This window comes from Brienomyrus brachyistius, chromosome 10 (genome assembly GCF_023856365.1).
Source record: "Brienomyrus brachyistius isolate T26 chromosome 10, BBRACH_0.4, whole genome shotgun sequence".
NCBI classification, from domain to species: domain Eukaryota; kingdom Metazoa; phylum Chordata; class Actinopteri; order Osteoglossiformes; family Mormyridae; genus Brienomyrus; species Brienomyrus brachyistius.
In genome coordinates, this window is record NC_064542.1 from 25,834,059 (window position 1) to 25,861,044 (window position 26,986).

A 26,986-nucleotide genomic window follows, 5' to 3' on the forward strand; every position below is an offset into this window, starting at 1 on the left:
TCGGTTTGTCTTGTACTCCGTTCAGCCTATAGCAGGCTGATTCGTTAGCGGGTCCTTAGCTGGGGAACTGTTTGGCTGGGTGTGTGCGTCCACATGCATGAGAGCGGGTGTTGGAGAGGCTGACTGGTCCCCCGCTTCTTAAAGGTCTGTGCTCTTATTTTAACTTGTTTTTTTGTTTTCGGTATTTTGGTGTCATGTTTTGGATAAGTAATGTCCTTGTATATCAATGGTTTTGTACATTTTATTTGTTTTTCCTTTAGACTGCAGTGTTCTCTTTTGGTGTTTGTGATTTGTTATTGGGGCGTGCAGTTGTACCTTTTCCCTTCCTTCCTGTGACCGCATGATTTTTGCTGGTTCGGCTGTGCTGTCCTGTGTTTAAGCGCCCATTGTTAGACCGGCAAGAAGTGGCTGCTGATACGCGTGCGGTATTTCAAGCCGATGGTGTTCCGATTGACGGACTCCTTTTATGGTTTTACTTTTTAATAAATTGTGTGTTTGGAACAACGTCTCCACTTCTATGGTGAACGGACCAGTGTGCCTTTTGGGTAGGGCGATTGAACTTTCTCTGGGTGTGATACCTGGGGTGCCGTAGTCGAGCTAACTTGTGGCTATTGGTACCATTGTTTAGTACTATTTGGCAATATTGCATTACACCACTCGCTACACCCTGAGTCAGAATTACTTGGAATATCACTCAAAGTAACAGCATTAAGTTTGCTCATATTCACCTCTTCTAGCCCCCTGCACTCACTGTCCCTGAGCTGCGAAGGTGTGCATGTGTCCTTGTTTAGTTCAAATCACACCTGACTCCTCCGGTGACGGCTCTCATAGTAAGAGGTACTGAAGGTGGTGACTGTGAGGAAAAGCACTAAAGACGCCCCAGTGTTCTTGGTTGCTGATTTGAATCAGAAACAATCTTCGTTGCCACATGACTCAGGCCGGAGGAAATGTTTGTTGGTAATGTGGATGATGATAATGGAGACACCATTAGAACAGACGGCTAACAATTGTGTAACGCAGAGAAGAAATACAAGGCACAAGATGCACAATAAATGCAGGAGATGCAATTTTTTTCTATATGTACTACAATGGTGGTTCTGTACTGAACATCACAGACTTTATTTTCTTGTCATTATTCTCTATACAATACAGTATAAAAACTCTTTGCATTGTATTCACATTGTAGTAGGTATAAGTAATCTAGAAATGGATTATAGTATATGGGAGGATGTGTGTAGGTTATATACATAAGGGACTTATGCATCCATGGATTTTGATACCTGCGGGGGGGTTGGGGGCTCCTGGATCCAGTCCCTCATGGACACCAAGGAGTAACTTGGTACATTTTGGTACGAAGGTGACAGTGAGTGTAATTCAGTACAATGCAAACCATGCTCTCCAAAACGGACTTGATTTTGTCAGACCTTATTCTCACCTCCCTCAAAGTCTCAGTCTTAACTTGGTCCCGCCCCCAAAGTCTTGTTCTTTACTCAGACTTTACCCTTCAAGGTCTCAGTCGTGAATCAGGCTGGATACAGGTGGTCTCTCCCATCACTGCTTATCCTTGCAGTTCTCTGTTAACATCGTGCTGCTAATACAAAACTTCATAGCCTTTTACATACTTTATTTGGTTGAAGTTTGCTTTGTGGAAAATTGCCACATTATATTTCATAAAACAACAGAAGGAAAACTGGGAAGAAAATGGTACATGGTTTTCGAAATGTTCCACAAATAAAATTCTGAATAGTGCGATGTGCGTTTGTATTTACCCCCCCGAGTAAGCCTTTCAAAACTGTACATTTCTGAAACCATTTAAACACAATGAATTAACTCACATAAAATGATACCAAGCATAATACAAAAAATACAGATCAATCTGTGATGCAAAAACCACACAAAAAAAAACTTTTTACATAAAAATTACAAAAGTTTCCCCAGAACAAATAATCAAATAAAAAATGAGAAAATAGTTTAAGAATAAAAAAGGCAGTTTCTGTTCTCATATCAGTGTCCTTAACACTGCATTCTACACAGAAATCTCTGTGTCGCCAGTACAAACACTTGTTAATTACATTGTGACAGCTTTATACACCACCTCTGTTACAGTGTTGTTCATGTCTTCAGTGTCAGGTTTACTGTCTAGATGGACAAAGACAAGTCAAGGTTATTATATGAGTTATGTGTAGCTGTTAAGTTACAGTGTACAGCGAATGCGGCTGTTTCATTTTTGACCTTCTGCCTGCACATGGGGTCTCTTCCTGCAGTAGCTGTAAAGCCCTACTGTCAATACTGGAAATAGGACCACTGTTCCCAGTGCAGCGAAAAGCATCGGCTTCATATCAGCTGCTGGAAAAGAAAACACTTTTTATTATTTTCCAGCAAGCATATCCTGTACATATTTATCTTTTGTATCCTTATGAAGTAATATGACAAAATATAATAAGCCAGTGCTGAACTGCAATAACAAAAACAATAATAATAATAATAATTTACACTTACAATAATTTTTTTTTTTTTTCCTGTTTGCTGGCTACTCGCATTACAAACAGCAGCCAGTGTCTCTCTTCCATCGACAGTGAAGAATATTGTCATATTATATAACAGAGAAGGGTTCACTGCAGCATTCATTCGTACTGCGATCTCTGTACCATTAGTCAAGGTGCAGTTTACCACTGGTCCAAGTCCTGCAGTTTCAAATGGTAACGATGTGTTATTCAGTTATTCTTCATGAAGAAAAGTGTTTAAACTACTCCTACAAATCTAATCAAGCAACTAGAGGGCATACAATTTTTATGGATCTTCACCTTACATTTTTTAATTATATAATCCCCTGTGGGTGGGGGGCAACACAAGCAGTGCACTGAGATGGATTTCTCTTTTGCAAAGTGAAAATTCAATGGGGATATACATTTTGGTACAAATCTTAGAATTTAGTGATCAGTGATCATTGTTGATACATCATTTCGGTAGCAGATTATTAATTCAGTGCCAGTAAAGGGCCCTTATTTAGCATGATCATTCAGAGACCTGCATGCCTGCAGTAATGTAACACTGGATTGACCTGCGCAGTTGGGGAGCGTCACTGCGGCCTTTTCCTCGCTGACGTTATTCTTGGCTGTACAGGTGAGGCTTCCGGATGTGTTCTTTCCCAGAATGACGACCCCTTTCCCATCGTCATAAACGGGCCTGGAGTTATTCAGGAGCAAACCATCCAGAAGCCAGGAGTACTGGGGATTATCCCCCGCTGAGGAGCAGGACACCCTCAGCTCTCCGTGGGGCAGGCAGACTGAAGTCAGAGCTGGGGGGGTCACAGGCTCTGGGGGGAGAAGCCCGCAGTGTCAGGGTGACTGCTCTGAGTTAGTACCACGCAGATACTCATCAGTGAGATGGCGGCCGGGAGTCAGATACACCGAGCAGACAAAGAGAGTCTGTAAGTATTAGACATAGTTACACAAGGATAAATATCTAACTTACCTTCAATGGTCAAGAGGAATCTTTTCCATAAAGCTATTCCATTTGGGTCATATATTTCCAAAGTATAAATGCCAGAAAGGCTTCTTTCTGCCTTGATGATCATCAAGGTGCCGTTTGTATAAAAATTAAACTGAGATTCCCAATTTCCTAAAAAAGTAGTTTTGTCCTTTTTAAAAATGAAAATATTATTTCCATCCTTTTTGAGCCATAGCTGATAGCCACTGGTCCCATTTATCAGCTGTATAAACGCAGGTCGTCCCAGAGCTACATGATGTGTTTTATTGTCGCTGTCTGACCCTGCAGAACCTGCAAGTGTCAGAAAAGATAAAGGATTCTCAATTATTTTGAAGAACATGAACTTCCTGCTGGTCCCAAAATCAGTCACTATGTCGCAGTTTGCAAAAACCCCAGCTAATCAGAGAACGGTAGTCAAATGTGAGGGAAAATGGAAAAATATTCTTTTTGTCCAAGAATTTTCAATTAAAATGAATTATGGAGTGTATGGCAGTTATAACACCAGGATATAAATACTAATTGCTGAAATTACAGTTTCTTATTGTTGGTATGGTGACTGATTTGGCTATTTTTCTATTTCTTTTCACAAAATAAATTCTGTGCTGGATGATAATTTTGACAGGACAGCTGTTCAGTTTGTCTTTAAAATGATTCAATAATTTAATGCGCAGCCTTATAGCAAATCCTTATTTAATCACCTCTGGAATGTCTGAGTGTAATTCCCAGTTTCTGTCACAGATCACTGAGACCACAGCGGCCTGGTCCACAGATCCCTGAAACCCTGAGACCACAGCGGCCTGGTCCGATCTCACCAGCCTCCATTCCTCCAGACTGTAACTGACACTATTTCCTCATCCAGGGCTACATGCTGCACACACTCCTGTTCTCTGGCACTGCACTGAAGATCCCTCCCAGGCCGCTGGTCACATGGGACCCAACCTCCTCTGCTTTGCTTTGCATCTAACACATTTTACCCTAAACGAAACTGCGCTTTGCTTCCTCTCTGGAAAAATCATCCTAAATTAATATCCTTCTTTGCTTCTTGCCTGATACAATTTGTCCTAAAACAAAACCCTTATACTCTGTTCCTTTGATTAGATTTATCTTGGATGGGCCGATTGCTCTGCGTTTTGCTGAGAAGTGGTGTTGACAGGGTTTGACACGTCATCATTGGCACTGACTAGGATAGAGTTCATGTATATTGGATTCCGCTGCTGATTTAAGAATTATGAACTGATCAGACTCGGTGGAAACTAAATAACCTCAAATGGCAAAGTCATGTGCCTCACAAACCAGGTCATTTAGCAAATAAACGTATATTAATTAACAAACAGAAATAAACACAAATGGGCATTTTCTTTGCACTTCATGCCTGATATTGATGGTGAGGAAACACAAGACACACTAATGTCACTTCCTGTTTATATATAGCATAACGTAACCTGCAAATTCTCTGTCTGTGCAATGGGACTCATAAAGCCATGAAGCTGGAGAATGCTTAGCCACGGCAATGCAGGGACCTACGATCCTACCTCCTGTCAGCTCATGACAATAAGAATACACACATACTCCCTCCATCCTCTATAGCTCCTTATCCAGTACAGGCTGCAGTGAACACTGAGCCCATAACTGACTGGCCACAGAGCAGGGAAACGTACTGGATGACATCCCATAATGGGCTCATAAATAATCAGCAGCTTAGCAACACCAGTTCATTTAACCAGCCTATGTAAGGAAAATATCACACCCATGCAAAATTGTAGGAACTCACCAGCAGACAGCTGTTCCTTATACAGAGGCAGACGTTTCACTGTAATGTTTTTATAGGGTTAAAAATTCACATTGATTTGGACATTAGTTAAAGCACTTTTAACTCCAATAATTTCCTGTCAACTCACAAACACACAAATAACCAGTTTCTAGAAGAGGAATTTAGCTTAGAACTTACTTGTGTTTATTTTTTTTCAAACTCACTTTAGTAATGTGCATCACTGCTATTTTCGATTTTAAAAACATTTAAAACTCTATAACAACATTGAGTAACTGGCTTCCTATTTTTCCTTTGTGTTTGTTTTAGGATTTGACTGTCATAATCCAATATTTGGTGACAAGAAATCATATGTTGTCTAAATATATTTTATTTGAAAAGTGCATTAATCATGATGGCTACTGTCGGTTTCCTTATAGGGGCGTCTTGTAATGCAGCTTAAATTCCTTCCTCTTTACCCCATTTCAAAGCTCTCTCTGCCCACAGCTCTCATTATGCCATTATTAAGAAAAGTCCAAATATGGGAGACATTCCACAGATCAAGAGACTTCGAGTTACACAGTATATGAAGTGGAGAGATAAGCTGACTGTCATGGGTAAAGCTGAACAGGTGAACTTAACTTGTTGTGAAACTTAATACAGACTGAAAAAGAGGAAGTTTTATTGTGAGAAATATTAATAAATACTGCAGAGGATGACAGACATTTGCACGTCAGGGAGGGAGATTGAGTCATTGAAGATGATTATTGCAAAGAAAAGTACTAAAGATGCCCCGATGTTCTTGGTTGATGGTTTGATTCAGAATAAGAATCTTTTTGCTCCATGGCCACAGCACAGCTCGCTGCTGTAGGAGACACCATGACGACAGGCTCAGAGGGCATGAAGCTGACAGAATATATGCAAGATGCACGACACACAACAGGAGTAAATGCAGGGACGTGATAAATACAGAAGTTTGTGCATATTCACTTAGTAAAATGGAGAAGGTTGACACAGGCACGATACAGACAACATACATCTGGGTATATAATGTATCATACACCCATCGTACACCACATGCAATGTGCAATTTTACTGTGCAGAAAGATTGATAAGCCTGTGCTGATGCAAAGGTTAGCATTTCATTCTTGATTATGGTTATAAACAGGAGGAGAAGTTGAAAAGTCTGATATCTCAGAGGAAGAAGCTGTTCTTGAAGCGTGTTGATGATCATGAGACTGTAATACCTTTCAAATATTTTTCAGCAACATGATCAGCCTCTTCAACCTTCTTGAAATTGTGTAATGATTGAGGAAACATCCATCCATCCATCCATCCATTTTCCAACCCGCTTATCCTACTGGGTCGCGGGGGGTCCGGAGCCTATCCCGGAAGCAATGGGCACGAGGCAGGGATCAACCCAGGATGGGGGGCCAGCCCATCGCAGGGCACACTCACACAGTTAAGTGCAAACAGAATGGATGGTATTTTTTTCAATCACTTAGAACATATTAAATAAAGCATTTGAATTCATTTTAAATACAAGAATGATATTCAGAACCCTGGTCACCAGTTTTACATCTGCAAAAAAACACTTAATATATATCTTTACTATATATAATGTCAGTACTATTGTCAGTTACTATCATTATTTATGGCTCCTAGGCTCCCTTATTCTCGGCTTCCTCAGCAGCACCAGCAAACACAAACACGTGCTCCTTGTGGATTACACAGGGCAGCGTGGTGTCCTCACACCCCCCAGCTGAGGTTATTGCTTTCTGACCCCAGCTTATTGTGAGGATCTTGCATGTTTGCAGCTTGCATGCATGGAGCCTGTATGTGTGGAGCTTGCATGTGAGGAGCTTGCATGTGAGGAGCTTGTATGTGAGGAGCTTGCATGTGAGGAGCTTGCATGTGAGGAGCTTGCATGTGAGGAGCTTGTATGTGAGGAGCTTGCATGCGAGGAGCTTGTATGTGTGGAGCTTGCATGTGAGGAGCTTGCATGTGAGGAGCTTGCATGTGAGGAGCTTGCATGCGTGGAGCTTGCATGTGAGGAGATTGCATTTGAGGAGCTTGCATGTGAGGAGCTTGCATGCGTGGAGCTTGCATGTGAGGAGATTGTATGTGAGGAGCTTGCATGTGTGGAGCTTGCATGTGAGGAGATTGCATGTGAGGAGCTTGCATGTGAGGAGCTTGCATGCGTGGAGCTTGCATGTGAGGAACTTGCATGTGAGATTTGGCATGTTCTTTCTGTGTGTGTTGAGTTTGCCTATTTTTGCATTTATGGAGTTTGCATGTTCATTCTGCGTAGTGTAGGCGAGAAAAAAGGAGACGACCCACTTGAGATTAAGACATCAGGCATTTATTAATAATAATGAACACAATGGGGAAGGCACAAAATAAAAGGGCTGCAAGGGGTCATAATGAAGAAATCATAAAATACAAATACAGCCGTGGCCAAAAGAGAATGATACAAATATTAATTTTCACAAAGTCTGCTGCCTCAGTTTTTATGATGGCAATTTGCATAAACTCCAGAATATAATGAAGAGTGATCAGATTAATTACAATTAATTAGTCCCTTTTTGCCATGAAAATGAACTTAATCCCAAAAAACCCATTTCCACTGCATTTCAGCCCTGCCACAAAAGGACCAAAGAAAGTCCAGCAAAACCAGAACCTCCTAAAGTAGCTTCAGCTGAAATTCTGCAAAAGGTACAGGGACTGGACTGCTGAGGACTGGGGTAAAGTCATTTTCTCTGATGAATCCCCTTTCCGATTGTTTGAGGCATCCGGAAAAAAGATTGTCCGGAGAAGAAAAGGTGAGAGCTACCATCAGTCCTGTGTCATGCCAACAGTAAAGCATCTTGGGACCATTCATGTGTGGGGCTGCTTCTCAGCCAAGGGAGTGGGCTCACTCACAATTTTGCCTAAGAACACAGCCATGAATAAAGAATGGAACCAAAACATCCTCCGAGAGCAACTTCCAACCATCCAAGAACAGTTTGGTGATGAACATGCCTTTTCCAGCATGACGGAGAATCGTGCTATAAGGTAAAAGTCATAACTAAGTGGCTCAGGGAACAAAACATCACCATTTTGGGTCCATGGCCAGGAAACTCCCCAGACCTTAATCCCACTGAGAATCTGTGGTCAATCCTCAAGAGGCAGCTGGACAAATAAAAACCCACAAACTGACAAACTCCAAGCATTGATTATGCAAGAATGGGCTGCAACCAGTCAGTATCTGACCCAGAATTTGATTGACAGCATGCCAAAGAACAGCTGTGGCATATTACAATTAAACAGCACTGCACACTAGGGAAAACTAACAAACATGAAGGTTTAACTAAAACACTGAAAACTGAGCAAATGGGAGAGAAGGAGTAAAAGAAAAGGAGCCAACTGAAATAGCAAAACAAACGGGAAGGCACTGTGAACCGGTAACAGCAGGGAGAACCAAAAACAAAGTTCAGGAACCAAGAATGCAGTGAGTGTGCTGTGTTCGGGTCAGGCTGTGCGCGGCAGGTCACTCAGCAGCGGCTCCGCTCGGGGGGCACTCAGGCAGCCGGAAGCTGTCCGGTACAGGGCTGTCCAGCTGGCAGATGATCTTGTATATAGATTTTTTCCAGCAGGGGTCAGTGTCGCGCCCTGCCTGGATGGCGTTGAGGAACTCCCTCAAGGCCAGCTCCGACACCTCCACAAACCTGTCGGGTGCCTGGGGGGGAGACAGGCTGCTGCTGGAACTGCTGGGGGGCAAGTTACTGCCGTGTCCATTACAACAGGTGGGGAAACACCTTTTCCTTCCGTTACAGCACTCCTGTTTCTACCTTTTAAGGGCCCCTAGGCAAAGCTTTAGTTGGGGCCCCCACTTCCTCCACAAAGCAGGTAATCTGGGGCCCTTGGCAGCTGTCTGTTCTGCCTGTAGCTACAGCCGCTCCTGTGCTACAATCACAAAGATTTACGGGACTATAGCCACTCAGTACATCTATTGAAGCGCAATGTACCTGGGAATGTCGGCTGACTTGCTCTTCATAATCATCACTAAACTGGTCCCCATAAGGGAAAAAATGGATTTGTGTCCCCATAAGGATAGGTGTACCCGCTCGCACACACATGTACACGCACACGTACACACACACGCACGCATGCATGCACACACAAATACACAATAACAGGTTAATAATTATATCTTTGTTTGTTGATTTCTTTGGGGAAAACTCTAATCCCAACATGTGGACCTTAACCCCTACCCAGCCCTAACCTTAACTACCTTAACTAACTAGCCTTAACTACAAGTAACCAAACAAAATATGAGACTTCTGGCATTTTTAGTGTTATGATTGCATTCACATGTCTTTGTGTGCATCTGAAAGATGGTCCCCACAATGTCAAAATAACAGGTTTTTATTATGTAATATGTAATATAAACCTAATCCACACACACACACACACACACACACCTGGTAATCATCACTCTTGCTGAAGTGCAGACTGCGGTACAGACGCAGCGCAAAAAACTGTTTTATCTGTAAAACAAATTTAATGAAAAAATATGCAGAATGCAAGTTCTGCAAAACACTGGCTCCACATCCAAAGTCAATCCGAGCATCAAAAAAATGTACCAAGTTGCCCCTTGGTGACCATGAGGGACTGGATCCAGGAGCCCCCAACCCCCCCGCAGATATCAAAATCCATGGATGCGTAAGTCCCTTATGTATATAACCTACACACATCCTCCCATATACTATAATCCATTTCTAGATTACTTATAATACCTACTACAATGTGAATACGATGCAAAGAGTTTTTAATACTGTATAGGGAATAATGACAAGAAAATTAAGTCTGTGCATGTTCAGTACAGAACCACCATTGTAGTACATATAGAAAAAAATTGAGAAAATATAAATTAATTTTCTCTCTACCAATGCATCACTTCATATGACTTCAGGAATTTTTTTGTTATATGTTTGACACGTGGTTGTTTGAATCCTCAGATGCAGCCCCTTTGGGTACAGAGGGCTGAATGTATCTCATATGAACGTATCTCATAGCAACATTTATGACGATGCATAAATAATACAGTATCACGTTTGATTATTAACATGAGTGTAATTCAGTACAATGCAAACCATGCTCTCCAAAACGGACTTGATTTTGTCAGACCTTGTTCTCAACTCATTCTCACCTCCCTCAAAGTCTCAGTCTTAACTTGGTCCCGCCCCCCCCCCCACCCAAAGTCTTGTTCTTTACTCAGACTTTACCCTTCAAGGTCTCAGTCGTGAATCAGGCTGGATACAGGTGGTCTCTCCCATCACTGCTTATCCTTGCAGTTCTCTGTTAACATCGTGCTGCTAATACAAAACTTCACAGCCTTTTACATACTTTATTTGGTTGAAGTTTGCTTTGTGGAAAATTGCCACATTGTTTCATAAAACAACAGAAGGAAAACTGGGAAGAAAATGGTACATGGTTTTCGAAATGTTCCACAAATAAAATTCTGAATAGTGTGGTGTGCATTTGTATTTAGCCCCCCCCGAGTAAGCCGTTCAAAACTGTACATTTCTGAAACAATTTAAACACAATGAATTAACTCACATAAAATGATACCAAGCATAATACAAAAAATACAGATCAATCTGTGATGCAAAAACCACACAAAAAAAAAAACGTTTTACATAAAAATTGCTAAAGTTTCCCCAGAACAAATAATCAAATAAAAAATGAGAAAATAGTTTGAGAATGAAAAAGGCAGTTTCTGTTCTCATATCAGTGTCCTTAACACTGCATTCTACACAGAAATCTCTCTGTGTCACCAGTACAAACACTTGTTAATTACATTGTGACAGCTTTATACACCACCTCTGTTACAGTGTTGTTCATGTCTTCAATGTCAGGTTTACTGTCTAGATGGACAAAGACAAGTCAAGGTTATTATATGAGTTATGTGTAGCTGTTAAGTTACAGTGTGCAGTGAATGCGGCTGTTTCATTTCTGACCTTCTGCCTGCACATGGGGTCTCTTCCTGCAGTAGCTGTAAACCCCCACTGTCAATACTGGAAGTAGGACCACTGTTCCCAGTGCTGCCAAAAGTATCGGCTTCATATCAGCTGCTGGAAAAGAAAACACTTTTTATTATTTTCCAGCAAGCATATCCTGTACATATTTATCTTTTGTATTCTAAAGAAGTAATATGACAAAATATAATCACTGGGGCTAGTGCTAAATTGCAACAACAACAGCCAGTGCTAAACTGCAACAACAACAATAATAATAATAATAATAATAATAATAATTTACAATAATCACCAAAATATTTGTCTTAGATACTATTACAAACAGCCAGTGTCTCTCTTCCATTGACAGAGAAGAATATTTTCATATTATATAACAGAGAAGGGCTCACTGCAGCATTCATTCGTACTGCGATCTCTACCATTAGTCAAGGTGCAGTTTACCACTGGTCCAAGTCCTGCAGTTTCAAATGGTAACGATGTGTTATTCAGTTATTCTTTATGAAGAAGAATGTTTAAACTACTCCTACAAATCTAATCAAGCAACTAGAGGGCATACAATTTTTATGGATCTTCACCTTACATTTTTTAATTATATAATCCCCTGTGGGTGGGGGGCAACACAAGCAGTGCACTGAGATGGATTTCTCTTTTGCAAAGCGAAAATTCAATGGGGATATACATTTTGGTACAAATCTTAGAATTTAGTGATCAGTGATCATTGTTGACACATCATTTCGGTAGCAGATTATTGATTCAGTGCCAGTAAAGGGCCCTTATTTAGCGTGATCATTCAGAGACCTGCATGCCTGCAGTAATGTAACACTGGACTGACCTGCGCAGTTGGGGAGCGTCACTGCGGCCTTTTCCTCGCTGACGTTATTCTTGGCCGTACAGGTGAGGCTTCCGGACGTGCTCTTTCCCAGAATGACGGCCCCTTTCCCATCGTCATAAACGGGCCTGGAGTTATTCAGGAGCAAACCATCCAGAAGCCAGGAGTACTGGGGATTATCCCCCGCTGAGGAGCAGGACACCCTCAGCTCTCCGTGGGGCAGGCAGAGTGAAGACAGAGCTGGGAGGGTCACAGGCTCTGGGGGGAGAAGGCCGCAGTGTCAGGGTGACTGCTCTGAGTTAGTACCACGCAGATACTCATCAGCGAGATGGCGGCCGGGAGTCAGATACACCGAGCAGACAAAGAGAGTCTGTAAGTATTAGACATAGTTACACAAGAATAAATATCTAACTTACCTTCAATGATCAAGCGGAATCTTTCCCATGGTAAAGCATTTCCATTTGAGTCAAATATTTCCGAAGTATAATTGCCAGAAAGGCTTCTTTCTGTCTTGATGATCATCAAGGTGCCGTTTGTATAAAAATTAAACTGAGATTCCCAATTTCCTAAAAAAGTAGTTTTGTCCTTTTTAAACTTGAAAATCACATTTCCATCCTTTTTGAGAATTAGCACATAGCCACTGGCTCCATTTATCAGCTGTATAAACGCAGGTCGTCCCAGAGCTACATGATGTGTTTTATTGTCGCTGTCTGACCCTGCAGAACCTGCAAGTGTCAGAAAAGATAAAGGATTCTCAATTATTTTGAAGAACATGAACTTCCTGCTGATCCCAAAATCAGTCACTATGTCGCAGTTTGCAAAACACCCGAATTAATCAGAGAACATCATTTGTTGTTCAAAGGACTTTTCAATTAGAATTAATTTTGAAGTATATGACACTTAAAACATCAGGACCCAAAATATTGGTATGGTAACTGATCTTACTATTTCTTTGCTATTTCTTTGTACAGAATAAAATAAAATTTGTACTATATGGTCATTTTAGACAGGACAGCTGTTAAACTTTGTGTTAAAATTATTAAATGATTTACTGCACAGCCTCATAGCAAATCCTTACTGTATCAACTCTGGAATGTCTGGGTTTAATTCCCAAAGTCTTCGGGGACAAATGAAGTTTTTTGAATTTGAATTTTAGCTGTTGAATCATTTGTGGGGGGGGGGGGGGGGTGACTGTCTGGTATCAGGGTAGCAGAGAGAAATGCTGCTGCCATCCCCCAGGCAGCACTGATCCCTGAGATCACAGGGATGGTGCGTCTTTCATTCCACACACTTTGTACACACCTGAGTGCATTTCCCTGAAGTGCGATTTGTACGCTTTTCATTGTCTCGAGTCTGAAGTGTGTGATTTACTGCTGCATGCAGGGTGGCACCTAGAAGTGACCCTTTTTAATTGTGTGGGTTTGGGTTTGTGGTGCTACTTAATAAGGGTGCCATGTATACTAGTGTGTGTGATCAACCCACGTTGACGGCCAGGCTAGGTGGGGGGGCGGGGGGGGGCGTCACTTAGGGGTTGTGTACCTGACCATTAATCTGAAGCCAGGTTTGGAGAGTTGAGGTTTGATGTGTGTCACTCAGTAAATAAGGACTCCTATTTTTTACATTTCTTGCCTTTACCTTCCTTTTCCTTGGGTATCGCAAGGGTTGAAGATCTGTGCCTGTCAGGGCATCGTTACATAGTTACACAAGGATAAATATCTAACTTACCTTCAATGGTCAAGCGGAATCTTTCAGTTCGTAATGATTTTCCGTTTGAATCATATATTTCCGAAGTATAAATGCCAGAAAGGCTTCTTTCTGCCTTGATGATCATCAAGGTGCCGTTCGTATAAAAATTAAACTGAGATTCCCAATTTCCTACAAATGTAGTTTTGTCCTTTTTAAACATTAAAATCACATTTCCATCCTTTTTGAGCCATAGCTCATAGCCACTGGCTCCATTTATCAGCTGTATAAACGCAGGTCGTCCCAGAGCTACATAATGTGTTATAACGTCGCTGTCTGAGCCTGCAGAACCTGGAAGTGTCAGAAAAGATAAAGGATTCTCAATTATTTTGAAGAACATGAACTTCCTGCTGATCCTAAAATCAGTCATTATGTCGCAGTTTGCAAAAACCCCAGCTAATCAGAGAACGGTAGTGAAATGTGAGGGAAAATGGAAAAATATTCTTTTTGTCCAAGAATTTTTCAATTAAAATGAATTATGGAGTGTATGGCAGTTATAACACCAGGATATAAATACTAATTGCTGAAATTACAGTTTCTTATTGTTGGTATGGTGACTGATTTTACTATTTTTCTATTTCTTTTCACAAAATAAAATCTGTGCTGGATGATAATTTTGACAGGACAGCTGTTCAGTTTGCGTTTAAAATGATTCAATAATTTAATGCGCAGCCTTATAGCAAATCCTTATTTAATCACCTCTGGAATGTCTGAGTGTAATTCCCAGTTTCTGTCACAGATCCCTGAGACCACAGCGGCCTGGTCCACAGATCACTGAGACCACAGCGGCCTGGTCCACAGATCCCTGAAACCCTGAGACCACAGCGGCCTGGTCTGATCTCACCAGCCTCCATTCCTCCAGACTGTAACTGACACTATTTCCTCATCCAGGGCTACATGCTGCACACACTCCTGTTCTCTGGCACTGCACTGAAGATCCCTCCCAGGCCGCTGGTCACATGGGACCCAACCTCCTCTGCTTTGCTTTGCATCTAACACATTTTATCCTAAACGAAACTGCGCTTTGCTTCCTCTCTGGAAAAATCATCCTAAATTAATATCCTTCTTTGCTTCTTGCCTGATACAATTTGTCCTAAAACAAAACCCTTATACTCTGTTCCTTTGATTAGATTTATCTTGGATGGGCCGATTGCTCTGCGTTTTGCTGAGAAGTGGTGTTGACAGGGTTTGACACGTCATCATTGGCACTGACTAGGATAGAGTTCATGTATATTGGATTCCGCTGCTCATTTAAGAATTATGAACTGATCAGACTCGGTGGAAACTAAATAACCTCAAATAACCAGCCTATGTAAGGAAAATATCACACCCATGCAAAATGGAAGGAACTCACCAGCAGACAGCTGTTCCTTATACAGAGGCAGACTTTCCACTGTAATGTTTTTATAGCCTTAAAAATTCACATTGATTCAGACATTAGATGAAGCACTTTTAACTCCAATAATCTCCTGTCAACTTTGCAAACACACAGTTAACCAGCTTCCTGAAATAGAATACTTTCTGTTTAGCTTGCATTTAGTAACTGGCTTCCTGTTTTTCCTTTGTGTTTGACATTGACTGTCGTAATCCAATATTTGGTGACAAGAAATTGTATATTGTCTAAAATTACTTGATTTGAAAAGTGCATTAATCTATACGGCTACTGTCTGTTTCTTTATGAGGCGTCTTGTAATGCAGCTTAAATTCATTCCTCTTCCCCCAATATCTAACCTTTCTGCGTCACACAGCTCTCATTACCGACCAGAAGAGGCTATTCCGCAAGGAGTGACCAGCACTGGCAGTACGACTCAATGCATTTCGGATTGAGCTTTCAGTGACAGATAATTCAGACAGACTTTTTCATATTTACAAGCAGTACACATGTGCCCTTCAGAGGTGAAGTGGGCTATCCCACAAAAACAAAGTTTTGAGAAAATGAGCTCCAAAGTTGAATAAAAAAAAAAAAAAAATCAGTGTGCCTATACCTTACGATTGATATATATCATAGGTAGCACAGAGGTATGACTTACATAATAACAACTTATCCAACTGAAAATATTCAATAAAAAGGCGGTAGGGGTGAAAAATGTGGGATAGCCCACTTTACCTCTCAAGCAGTACACATATATACGCCCAGTCAACAGATACCGTGTCACATAGCTGAATAACTGGTATATCTTACTTACCATGTGCTGCTGTTGCCATTATTAAGAAAAGTCCAAATATGGGAGACATTCCACAGACACAGTATATCAGATGGAGAGATAAGCTGACTCCCATGGGTAAAGATGAACAGCCTAATGAACTGTGCATGAAACTTAATGCAGACTGAAAAAGAGGAAGTTTTATTGTGAAAAATATGAATAAACAGACAGACAGACATTTGCACGTCAGGGAGGGAGATTGAGTCATTGAAGATGATTATTGCAAAGAAAAGTACTAAAGATGCCCCGACGTTCTTGGTTGATGGTTTGATTCAGAATAAGAATCTTTTTTGCTCCATGGCCACAGCACAGCTCGCTGCTGTAGGAGACACCATGACGACAGGCTCAGAGGGCATGAAGCTGACAGAATATATGCAAGATGCACGACACACAACAGGAGTAAATGCAGGGACGTGATAAATACAGAAGTTTGTGCATATTCACGTAGTAAAATGGAGAAGGTTGACACAGGCAGAATAAAGACAATATATATCTATGTATTTAATACTCTATATTGCCTAAAGTATTGGGACACCTGCCTTTACATACACATGAACTTTACTGACATCCCATTAATACACAATTAATACCCCTTAATACACAGGCTTTAATATGGAGTTGGCCCACCCTTTGCGGCTATTACAGCTTCAGCTCTTCTGGGAAGGCTGTCCACACGGTGTAGGAGTGTGTTTATGGGAATGTTTGACCATTCTTCCAGGAGAGCATTTGTGAGGTCAGGCACTGATGTTGTATGTGAAGGCCTGGCTCGCAGTCTCCACTCTAATTCATCCCAAAGGTGTTCTATTGGGTTGAGGTCAGGGCTCTGTGCAGGCCAGTCAAGTTCCTCCACACCAGACTCGCTGCCCCATGTCCTTATGGACCTTGCTTTGTGCACTAGTGCGCAGTCATGTTGGAACAGGAAGGGGCCATCCCCAAACCGATCCCACAAAGTTGGGAGCATAGAATTATCCAAAATGGCTTTGAATGCTGCCGCATTAAGAGTTCCTTTCACTGGAACTAAGGGGCCAACCCCTGAAAAACAACCACACACCATAATCCCCCCTCCACCAAACTGTACACTTGGCACAACGCAGTCAGGCAAGTACCATTCTCCTGGCAACCGTCAAACCCAGACTCATCCATCGGATTGCCAGACAGAGAAGCGTGATTCGTCACTCCAGAGAACACATCTCCACTGCTCTAGAATCCAATGGCAGCGTTCTTTACATCACTGCATCCGACACTTTGCATTGCACTTGGTGATGTAAGGCTTGAATGCAGCTGCTCAGCCATGGAAACCCATTCCATGAAGTTCTCTATGCACTGTTCTTGAGTTAATATGAAGGCCACATGAAGTTTGGAGGTCTGTAGCTATTGCAGACAGTTGGTGACTTCTACACACTGTGAGCCCCAGCATGCGTTGTCCCCGGTCTGTGAGTTTACATGGCCTACCACTTCATGGCTGTTGTTCCAAATTGCTTCCACCTTGTTATAATACCACTAACAGTTGACCCTGGAATATTTAGTAGCGAGGAAATTTCAGGAATGGACTTATTGCACAGGTGGCATCCTATCAAGGTACCATGGTTGAATCCACTGGGATCCTGAGAGCGACCCATTCTTTTGCCAGCATGATCAGTCTCTTCAACTTTCTTTGCCTTTTTGGAATCCTACTTATAGAGGGAACACTACTGCTTAAATTTTAAATTTATAATTACCACTAAATGTTTTATTTTTTAATCCTAATGTAATATGATACAGTACATATTGCATAGTGGTGGTGCAGTGGTTAGCACTGGGGGCGGCATGGTGGTGCAGTGGTTAGCACTGGGGGCGGCATGGTGGTGCAGTGGTTAGCCCTGTTACCTCACACCTCTGGGACCCGTGTTCGAGTCTCCGCCTGGGTCACATGTGTGTGGAGTTTGCATGTTCTCCCCATGTCGTCGTGGGGTTTCCTCCGGGTACTCCGGTTTCCCCCCACAGTCCAAAAACATGCTGAGGCTAATTGGAGTTGCTAAATTGCCCGTGTGAGTGCATGGTGTGTGAGTGAATGGTGTGTGAGTGTGCCCTGCGATGGGCTGACCCCCCATCCTGGGTTGTTCCCTGCCTCGTGCCCATTGCTTCCAGGATAGGCTCCGGACCCCCTGTGACACAGAAGGATGAGCGATTTGAAAAACTGATGGATGGATAATGTATGTATCCATCCATCCATTTTCCAAACCGCTTATCCTATTGGGTCGCGGGGGGTCCGGAGCCTATCCTGGAAGCAATGGGCATGAGGCAGGGAACAACCCAGGATGGGGGGCCAGCCCATCGCAGTGTATCCATATAAAAACATTTATATCTGTACAATATTATGACCACCGTCATATAAACAAAATGTATGGTAATTTGTTCAATCAATAGCAATGTAATAGATAGATAAATAGTTTGCATGTGAGATTTGCATGTTCTTTCTGCATGTGTGGAATTTGCATGTTCTTTCTGCATGTGTGGAGTTTTCATGCTCTTTCTGTATGTGTGGAATTTGCATGTTCTTTCTGCATGTGTGGAGTTTGCATGTTCTTGCTGCCTTTGTGGAGTTTGCATGTTCTTTCAGTTTTGTAATTCTGTCCTCTGGATGCTCCATTTTCCTCCCAGAGTCCAAAAACATGCATAAATGCGAATTGTTGTTCCTATCATTCCTTTAGGGTCTGCATTTGTGTACTACAATGGACTGGCATCCCATTCCAATTGCTCTTTCATAGTCCCTGTGCTTCTTGGAATAAACTATAGTCTCACTCTGACCTTGTACTGGAAGTTATGGAGGACAAACAGATGAAGATAATCTAGATTTATATGTTAATTTATAATTTATTCCTTTGAAAAGCAATTAAATTACCTTACTTAGTTTTAACTGGCAATAACAAAGTGAATTAAATCTGAGAAAACTGACTTGAATCAAAATCACTGCCTACCATAATGTGTACACAAAAACACAAATGATACATGTACAGTACAGGCACTGCATGTACAGGCACTGCATGTATGGGCACTGCATGTACGGGCACTGCATGTACAGGCACTGCATGTACAGGCATCTGTTTCTAGTCCCAGAGACCATTTGTATTTATTTGCTAAACATAGTTCAGGTACCAAGAGTAGTGATTTACAAATCAACAGCATAATGACATAAATGTAACGCTGTATATTAAATAAACCATGGTGCTCTGATCCATGCACGAGTCGCTCTGGAAATGCAGTAGCAAGGAATGTCAAGCATAAAATACACTTAGGAAACCCTCTGTACAGCACAATTTGCAATAAACTCATCACTGAGTATGTCTGTCTCGAGATGTCAGATGGTACAGGGGATGTTCCCCTAATACATAGAGTAAAATACATTTTACCCAACTTTATTATTGTTGTTGTTATTTATTATAAGTAATTATTATTACAAGTAATTTAGGCAATTCAGCATGAGATTCTGCATGAGGCTCATTGCACTAAGACACTCAGTCTGTAATAGGATGGCTGCCCCTCTCTCTCTCTCTCTCTCTCTCTCTCTCTCTTTCTCTCTCTCTCTCTCTCTCTTTCTCTCTCTCTCTCTCTCTGTGTTCTTATTTCTCTCATTTATTACTCTTATGCTGCTAAACAGAGATCGAGCTGCTAAACTGTTTTTCACTATTTCTGTAATAGTGACAATAAAGATCTTATCTTATCTCATCTCATCTTATCTCATCTTATCTTATCTTATCTTATCTTATCTTATCTTATCTTATCTTATCTTAGATAAAGGTCTAACAGCAGGCCTCGGAGGAGAGACCATGTGGATCCAGGTCCTCGTTCTTTTGCATTTACACTCCCAGTTGCCCAGTGCGTGTCTTTCACATCCCATTTGCATGCAGTGGGATTCCTCACTGTTGGGTCTTTAGGTATATACATTACAGTCTGAGCTGCTCTCTACTATCAGTGCTATTCTCTGCAGACACTCTGTAGGCTTTCAGGTATGTATGTGTGTATCTGTGTGTGTGTGTGTGTGTGTGTGTGTATTACATGTATATAATATTGTGGGGACCAAATATCCCCCACAATGCGATAAAAATCTGTTATTTTGATGTTGTGGGGACCATTTCTGTCCATTTCTGGAAAAATGTTTTCCCCATAGAAATGAATGGAGAGTCCCCACAAAGACATAATTACAAACCTGTGTGTGTGTGTGTATGTTTGTGTGTGTGTGTGTGTGTGAATGTGTCTGTGTGTATGCAGGCCACAAGTTATTAATGAGTTGTTTAGGGTGAATCTCAACATAACCCTGTACCAGGTAAACAGTTAGGTATAGATCACATAGGTAAAAGATCGATAAATACAGGACTGTGCAAAAGTCTTAAGCACTCAAAGAAAATATTTAACAGTATTTTTCTGGGTAGTAAGTGTGTATTTCCTCAGAAAAAAAACAATTATTAGAACTTATGCAAGTTAACATTAACACAATAAAAAATTAATCAAGAATCACTACTCTGCTCTGCAAAAAGTCACTGATACCTTCCTGGGTGGATGTGAGACCTCCGCTGTGTTTCCCAAACCTCTCCTCAGTTCATCGGTGAGGTACTGATTAGCCAAACATAGACATGGTCAATAAAATGGGTGTAATGCACAGTGCTGCAAATACTGGGGTGACTTTAGGAGAGTTTATCAGATGGCTAAACTGACACACACTGACAGGCATAACATCAGCATGAAGATCATTTAAACATTTTCTTTCCCTTAAACTTTGCCACAGTACTGTATACTGAACCTTATGTACTGTATACTGAACCTTATGTACTGTATACTGAACCTTATGTACAGCCCCAAATGCTGCCATTCTAATGATTGTTCACCTTTTCTTATATTTAGTGTTCATGTTTTGAGTTTAGTTATTCTGAGCTGAAGTGCGTACTGCGCTTGTTTAGTGTGACGTCACACACTGCGTCGTGTTCGGGTCAGGCTGTGCGCGGCAGGTCACTCAGCAGCAGCGCCGCTTGGGGGGCACCCAGGCAGCCGGAAGCTGTCTGGTACAGGGCTGTCCAGCTTGCAGATGATCTTGTATATAGATTTTTTCCAGCAGGGGTCAGTGTCGCGCCCTGCCTGGATGGCGTTGAGGAACTCCCTCAAGGCCAGCTCCGACACCTCCACAAACCTGTCGGGCACCTGGGGGAGGGGGGGGGGGGGACAGGCTGCTGCTGTTACTGCTGGGGGGGGCAAGTTACTGCCGTGTCCATTACAACAGGTGTAACAGAGTGAAGTTATTTTTCTGTAAAATGCCCCCTCCAGGCTCGATCACATGGTCTACACACACACACACACACCTGGTAATCGTTACTCTTGTTGTAGTGCAGGTTGAGAATACGGTACAGCTCCGAGTCCCGCCCCAGACGCAGTGCCCCCTGGCCCCGGCCGGTCAGACCCTCCCGCGCTGCCTGCCGGGCGAAACGCTCCATCTGAATGTAGAAGAACTCCCGGAAGTTACTGAACCACTTGATGAGCTGGGAGGTGATGCAGCGGTTGAACTGGGGAAGGCGAGAAAAGCAAAATTTCCAGTTTACTACCAAAATGGAGCTCCAACCTTCTAGTAACCTTAGCGAGACCACCTATGACTCTGGGCCACCTGAGTAAAAACATAACCTGCGACCACCTGCCTACTTTACTCATAATTTTACGCATCCATGGGCCCAGGTCAAGTGGTAGGTCCTGTGACTCTGCCATGGTATCCATGCCCCTTCGCCGCTCCTGACAATGTGTATATTAGTGTGACATAATGCTGGGTTTTCTTTGTAGAAAACAGCTTTTTCCTAATATGAGTATCTCCTTAACACTTTTCTGTTTTTGAAATCAGGGTCTGCATCTTTCTAAGGCCGCATTCAAAGACCAAATGCATCGCAGCGGTGCGACAGGCCTGCACCAATTCGAGGGCTCCTTCAAATGCCGCCTAGAAATGCGTCCTTCTTTTGCCGAGTCATAAAAGATCCACCCGATGGGTCCTTCACAGCCCAGCATATCCCAGGATTCATTGCACAGAGTTAAAGTGGGCGTGTCCCGGCCAGGCGATAGAAGCAGCACTTTGTGACTCCGGGGGTAAAGGCAGGAACAGCTGGTGATGCAAACAGGGAATCATCTGCAGGCCAGACTGTGCCATTTCGTAATGCTTTCTGTTCAACCTTAAAGAACACCACCTAAGAAGGCTACACCTTCATAGACCACGCCCTTTAAAGGATGCAGCCCCTGATTTCAGATGCAGCCCTTATGTGGTCTTGGGCTGTTGAACTTGTACCGGTCATGTGAGTCCGATCTCCCAAGCGAAGGCCCAGTTAATGAACCTGCAGTGGCATGAGTGGGTACAGAGTGTGTACATTTGAGAGGGGAGAGTTTGCCATCTCGTACCTTCAAGGCTTATTTATACTTCTGTGTAGAATCTACAGTGCTGGTAACTGCGTAGCTGCATATCCTACAGTGTAGCCTGTGCTGTAGCCTGACACACACTTCCTCAGAAATGTAACTGCAGGCACCAGGCTATGGTGTAGGCTATATCATAGGGTACATGACTATGTAGCTATCTATATCATATGGTATGTGGCTACGCGTGCTATGTATATCATAGGGTACATGGCTACATAGCTATCTACAGCGTAGGGTAAATGGCTATCTACAGCATAGGATATGTGGCTATCTACAGCATAGGGTATATGGCTATCTACAGTGTAGGGTATGTGGTTATCTACAGCGTAGGGTATATGGCTATTTATAATGTAGGGCATGTGGCTATGTGGGTATCTATACCGTAGGGTATGTAGATATGTGGCAATCTACAGCGTAGGGTATGTGGCTATTTATAATGTAGGGTATGTGGCTATGCAAAACTATAAATGAAGAGCAGTCAGTGAGGAAAGGGTGGATACCTTCACGTCAGGGAAGTAGGTCTTGAGGGTGTTGGAGCTCGGGTAGCGTGTGTAGAAGAACATGAGCTTGGCCTTCTTCAGGTGACAGGGAGACAGGCCTTCCTGGGAGTGCGGCTGGTTAAGGGAACTCCTCTCCTCGCGTTCATTCAGGCACATGCGCAAGCAAACCTGCACGATAACACAGCCGTGCCCAAAATGTGCCCACAAACTATTAATGCCCACTTCTCCTTCAAAGTAATGTTCTCACCCTCTCTCTCCGAACCTCCATCCTTCTCTCTATTCCACTAAAGACGTTCAGAGACAATGTGCTTTTCACAAACAGCCTGTTCCCCAACCATGTCTCTTTAATCCCGTTTCCCTGTGCTTCTGTCTCACTAACACAGAGTCATTCTCTATTTTGTCCCACAATATTCCTCCAGTCTCCTCTATTCTTCACCTTCTTTTATTGTTGTCTGCGTTTGTGCGCCAGGGTGTAGCTCAGCTCTGTGTGAATGTGCTGATCTGCCTACTTCTGTCACTGAGAATATCAGCTCCTGTCCTATATCCAGCCGTTTGAAGGTCTCATACCGGGTCAAGTAAAAGGATATCGACCCCCCAGGGAGGTAGATAGAGGAGTCCCCCCCATCCATGTACCCACTCAGCATTCCACCCGCTTGCCCTCTCCCACCTCCCTCCCTGTCGAGGGTGGAGAGTGAGGCATCCATCTGCCCCAGGAGTGGCATGGGAGGGAAGGATGGGGTGTGAGAGCTGAAATCCAGGAAGGAGTCCGTAGACATGCAGTCCTTGTGGAGCGGGAAGTTGGAGAGTGAGCGGGCAAAGAGGTGCTGCATGGTATAGTGCAGGAGGGGGAGGGGCATGGGGGGAGGGGCAGGAGGATAGGAGCTGAGGAAAGGGTCCTTGGCTTCAGAGGGTAACTGGCCAGGGATGTGACTCCGTGGCAGGGGGTGCAGACTGGAATTCAGTTGAGAGAATAGCGGATTTTGACTGACATTTGGGTTCTGCACCAGCTTCTCCTGTATCCTGTTTGGCACTAAGGGCCCCGGCTCAGGCAGCCCCAGGGAGGGCGGGGCCTTGTTTACCTTAGGGAACTCCTCCTTCTTAGACCTCACCCCTTCCGCTGGTGCTGGATCCTCTGTGGAGGATGGGTAGCTTTGGGTGTACAGGTGGGTGACTCGGTCGATGACCCTGGCCACAGCGCTGCCCAACTCCCGCTTCAGGGCCTGAGCGAACTTTGGCCCTCCATCTCCCCCAGCCTCCCACTCGCCCCTGACCAGGCCGCAATCCAGCAGCACCCTGCCCTCCCCCGGAGCTCCCTGCTGGGAGCCTGTGCCATTGCCCGGGTTGCCGTCGGACCGTTTCTCCACACTGTTGCCTCCTGAAGGATGCAGAGGGCATTTGAGGGACGTCCCTCCTAAGTCGCTTGTTTCCTCATCCTCTGAGAACATCTCCAGCCCATCGTCTAGGGCCAATTCTCCATCCTCTCTTCTTCGGCCGCTCCGCCGCTCCCCGTATGCCCTGCACACTCTCTCCTGCAGCTCCAGCAGCTTTCCTCTGGTCTCCTGCAGAAGGACCTTCAGCTCCTGCCTCTGGCGCTGACGGATCTCCGTGCCACCTTGTCTCCCCCGAGTCTCTCCTCTCCTCACCTTCCTCTGAACCCCCTCAGCACCCCTCCCCCCACATTCCCCATCGACCTCTCCCCTCCCTGTCGCTCTTCTCAGCAAGCTCTCAGGACATACCCTCTTCCCATTCACTAGCTGCTGGGGCCAGTCTCCCATCTCAAAGGAGGGCCGCTTTTTCCCCCTGGAGAGGTACTGAGGCACAGGAGAGGCTGCCGGGGCCTTTGCTCTCCTTCCCGCATTCTCCTCCACAGCTCCAAGCTCCCTGTCAAGGGTGGGATCCAAGTCTTCGCTGGTCGACTGGCTGTGCCTGTAGAAGTTTGCTTGCTGTGGGCCACCAGAGTGCAGGAGGTGGGATGTGATGGGGTAGGAAAGGGGGTTGCCCCCAGAGTAGCGGGGCGCAGAGGGGATGGCACTGGGGGGGCTGCTATATAAGCCATAATGGAAAATCTGGGAAGCCTGCTGACTCAGGGGGTCAGAAGAAGAATCCATCACCCCAACTCTTTAGGTTCTTCCAGCCCCAGTCACCTGATCACTGGAATCTGAAAGAGTCAAGCCAACAAAAATAAACAAACAAACAAATAAATACTGTCCAACAATTACTGGTGACAACACAGACAATTTACTCTGAAAGTGTCACTGTTACTGCCGGTTATGACGTCATGGGCAGTTCATCAGCGTGACCACAGCAGGCCTCTGCTTATGTCGTCCTCTCCCACCTCCTCTCTTCCTCTCAGTCTGTTATCAGTCTACTCACAGCTGTAACAATGTTTATACAGACTATTTACACATGCACACCCAGACACACACAACATGAACTTAAAACAAAACATATCCATAACAGAGATGGTTCAACTAATATATCAAATTACCCAATGCGGTTAAACTGAAAAAGCACAGTGATGTAACATATATTAAATAATCACAATTCTAATACTGTAATGTAAAGCGAAGTATGCAGTGTAATTTTTGCATATATCTATCTGACTCTATCCGACTATATTCTGGATATACTAAATTTTGCTGTTTTATGTTTATATGTAATATTTTTACATCTGCTACCTATGTTAACTCACACTTCAGAGGTGTACGTTCTGCAACCATCGACCACACATTTTGAGTACAAGCTTAAAATAATTTTGTTAATTCTCTGGTGTATGCACATAAATGATATATAATACTGTACGTCTGCTCATTATGGGAACTCCAAAAGTGACACATAAAAGTTCTGAAATATCCAACAGTATTTTTAATATTGCTACCGTCATGGAAAGGAGAAGAAGCAAAAACGAGAAGCGAACATTCTGCTGCGTTTTGTGTTAACAGCGTAACCTCAGTTCCCCATCACCACTGAATGAACAGATGTTCACACGAGAAAGCTTTTTGGGGAAAGAATTTGTACTATTTATACATTATTATCCAATCCCGTCCAATACACGGCTATTTCACGTTCATTTCATGTTCATCTTCGCTATCGGTCTCTGTATTTATTGTATCTAACATAAAAGAGCAGAAAAAAAGCGTAATGTAAACGGACAACTAGAATGAATCCATCATTCATTCCCTCATAACAGAAGCGCTCTACATGATAAGCCAAGGAAGGAAACATATGGGGCGAATCTGTTATAAAATGAGCGATCTAATCCAGTATAAAAATATCCGGTTATCGAGTATCCAAAATCATAAACAACAAATCGTGAATTTACGAGAATATTTTTAAGCAATAAAATTATATTACACGTAACAGGAATGAACAATAAACGAGGTGGAATGACGGAATACACAAACAGAATAACTAAATGTAAAAATGTTATTTTTATGCGATTACAGGTTTCTAAACGACGAGACATCTGTTCGCCCCAAAAAACTCTAAAAGCTTTTTACTGACAGCCACTCAGCAGCTGATTACATACATGACTCAGACATATCTACAGACCAAAGACGTGTGAATGTAGACAGTTATTTTAAAAAAATAATACAATAAAAAGTATTTTACAGACTTACTCGATGTCGGCTGTATAATAATTTCTCCCGGTGACTTTACTCTTGTTTATTTAGTCTTAATGGCTATGGCGGCCAGCAGAAACGCTAACGTGATCCCCGTTATTGCTTTGCTTTCAGTCTGTCTGACTGTTTGTCACCCTTGTTCTGAAACGCACTCATTTCACAGCAGGCGTTGAGGTGCGCTGGGTGCCCCTCCCATCCAGTTAACAGCGTACCCAGTGCCCGTCCCCGACCCCCTCTCCCCATTTTTACCCCACGTCACTCACGCCGGGAATCCCCACCCCACTCCACGTGGGGCATCCAACCGGCTAATTAGCGTCCCCCAATCAGAATCGACCTGGTCTAAAAATCTAGTTTTACTGGCATCCTGTAGCTTTAGTGCGTGATCTGTCCCGTCGCTCAGACTTTGTCTTTACT

At 43.2% G+C, this 26,986-nt stretch overlaps 2 protein-coding genes across 20 annotated transcripts in view; both read right to left on the minus strand.

The window, feature by feature from the left end:
* LOC125750988 (T-cell surface antigen CD2-like) overlaps positions 1-16,145 on the minus strand; it is a 30,913-nt gene extending 14,768 nt beyond the window's left edge. For 3 of the 19 annotated variants that reach the window (XR_007400473.1, XM_049029391.1, XM_049029390.1), the window contains exons 1-4: positions 16,015-16,145; positions 13,811-14,119; positions 12,502-12,810; positions 12,089-12,343 (exon numbers count right to left, since the gene is read on the minus strand). Coding sequence is in view for 13 of the 19 variants with exons in the window: in XM_049029391.1 (XP_048885348.1) it covers positions 12,089-12,343; positions 12,502-12,810; positions 13,811-14,119; positions 16,015-16,141 (1,000 nt within the window). In the remaining 6 variants the exon portion in view is untranslated. Of the gene's footprint in view, positions 1-1,983; positions 2,140-2,232; positions 2,347-2,499; positions 2,685-3,061; positions 3,317-10,473; positions 11,146-11,238; positions 11,353-11,572; positions 11,712-12,088; positions 12,344-12,501; positions 12,811-13,810; positions 14,120-16,014 lie in introns of those variants that run through there. The other 16 variants (XM_049029386.1, XR_007400474.1, XR_007400477.1 and 13 more) reach the window with 16 other exon arrangements.
* A 4,021-nt stretch (positions 16,146-20,166) lies between these two features.
* On the minus strand, positions 20,167-26,740 carry prox3 (prospero homeobox 3). Its single transcript, XM_049029874.1, has 5 exons — positions 26,570-26,740; positions 23,537-25,107; positions 22,950-23,057; positions 21,363-21,563; positions 20,167-21,204 (listed from the first exon to the last, which is right to left on the minus strand). Exons 2-5 carry the CDS (start codon positions 25,055-25,057, stop codon positions 21,016-21,018), a joined length of 2,019 nt encoding a protein of 672 aa, XP_048885831.1. The 5' UTR covers positions 25,058-25,107; positions 26,570-26,740; the 3' UTR covers positions 20,167-21,015.
* Between the last annotated feature and the right edge of the window lie 246 nt (positions 26,741-26,986).

Excerpts from the sequence above, each read along its gene's own strand:
- prox3 (XM_049029874.1), bottom strand. The coding sequence starts at position 25,057 with ATGGATTCTTCTTCTGACCCCCTGAGTCAGCAGGCTTCCCAGATTTTC. Across the intron at positions 23,058-23,536 it reads TCTACCTCCCTGGGGGGTCG|TCCCAGGAAGGCCTGTCTCC; the intron begins ATATCCTTTTAC and ends AACCAGCCGCAC. Across the intron at positions 21,564-22,949 it reads CCTACTTCCCTGACGTGAAG|TTCAACCGCTGCATCACCTC; the intron begins GTATCCACCCTT and ends CGCCTTCCCCAG.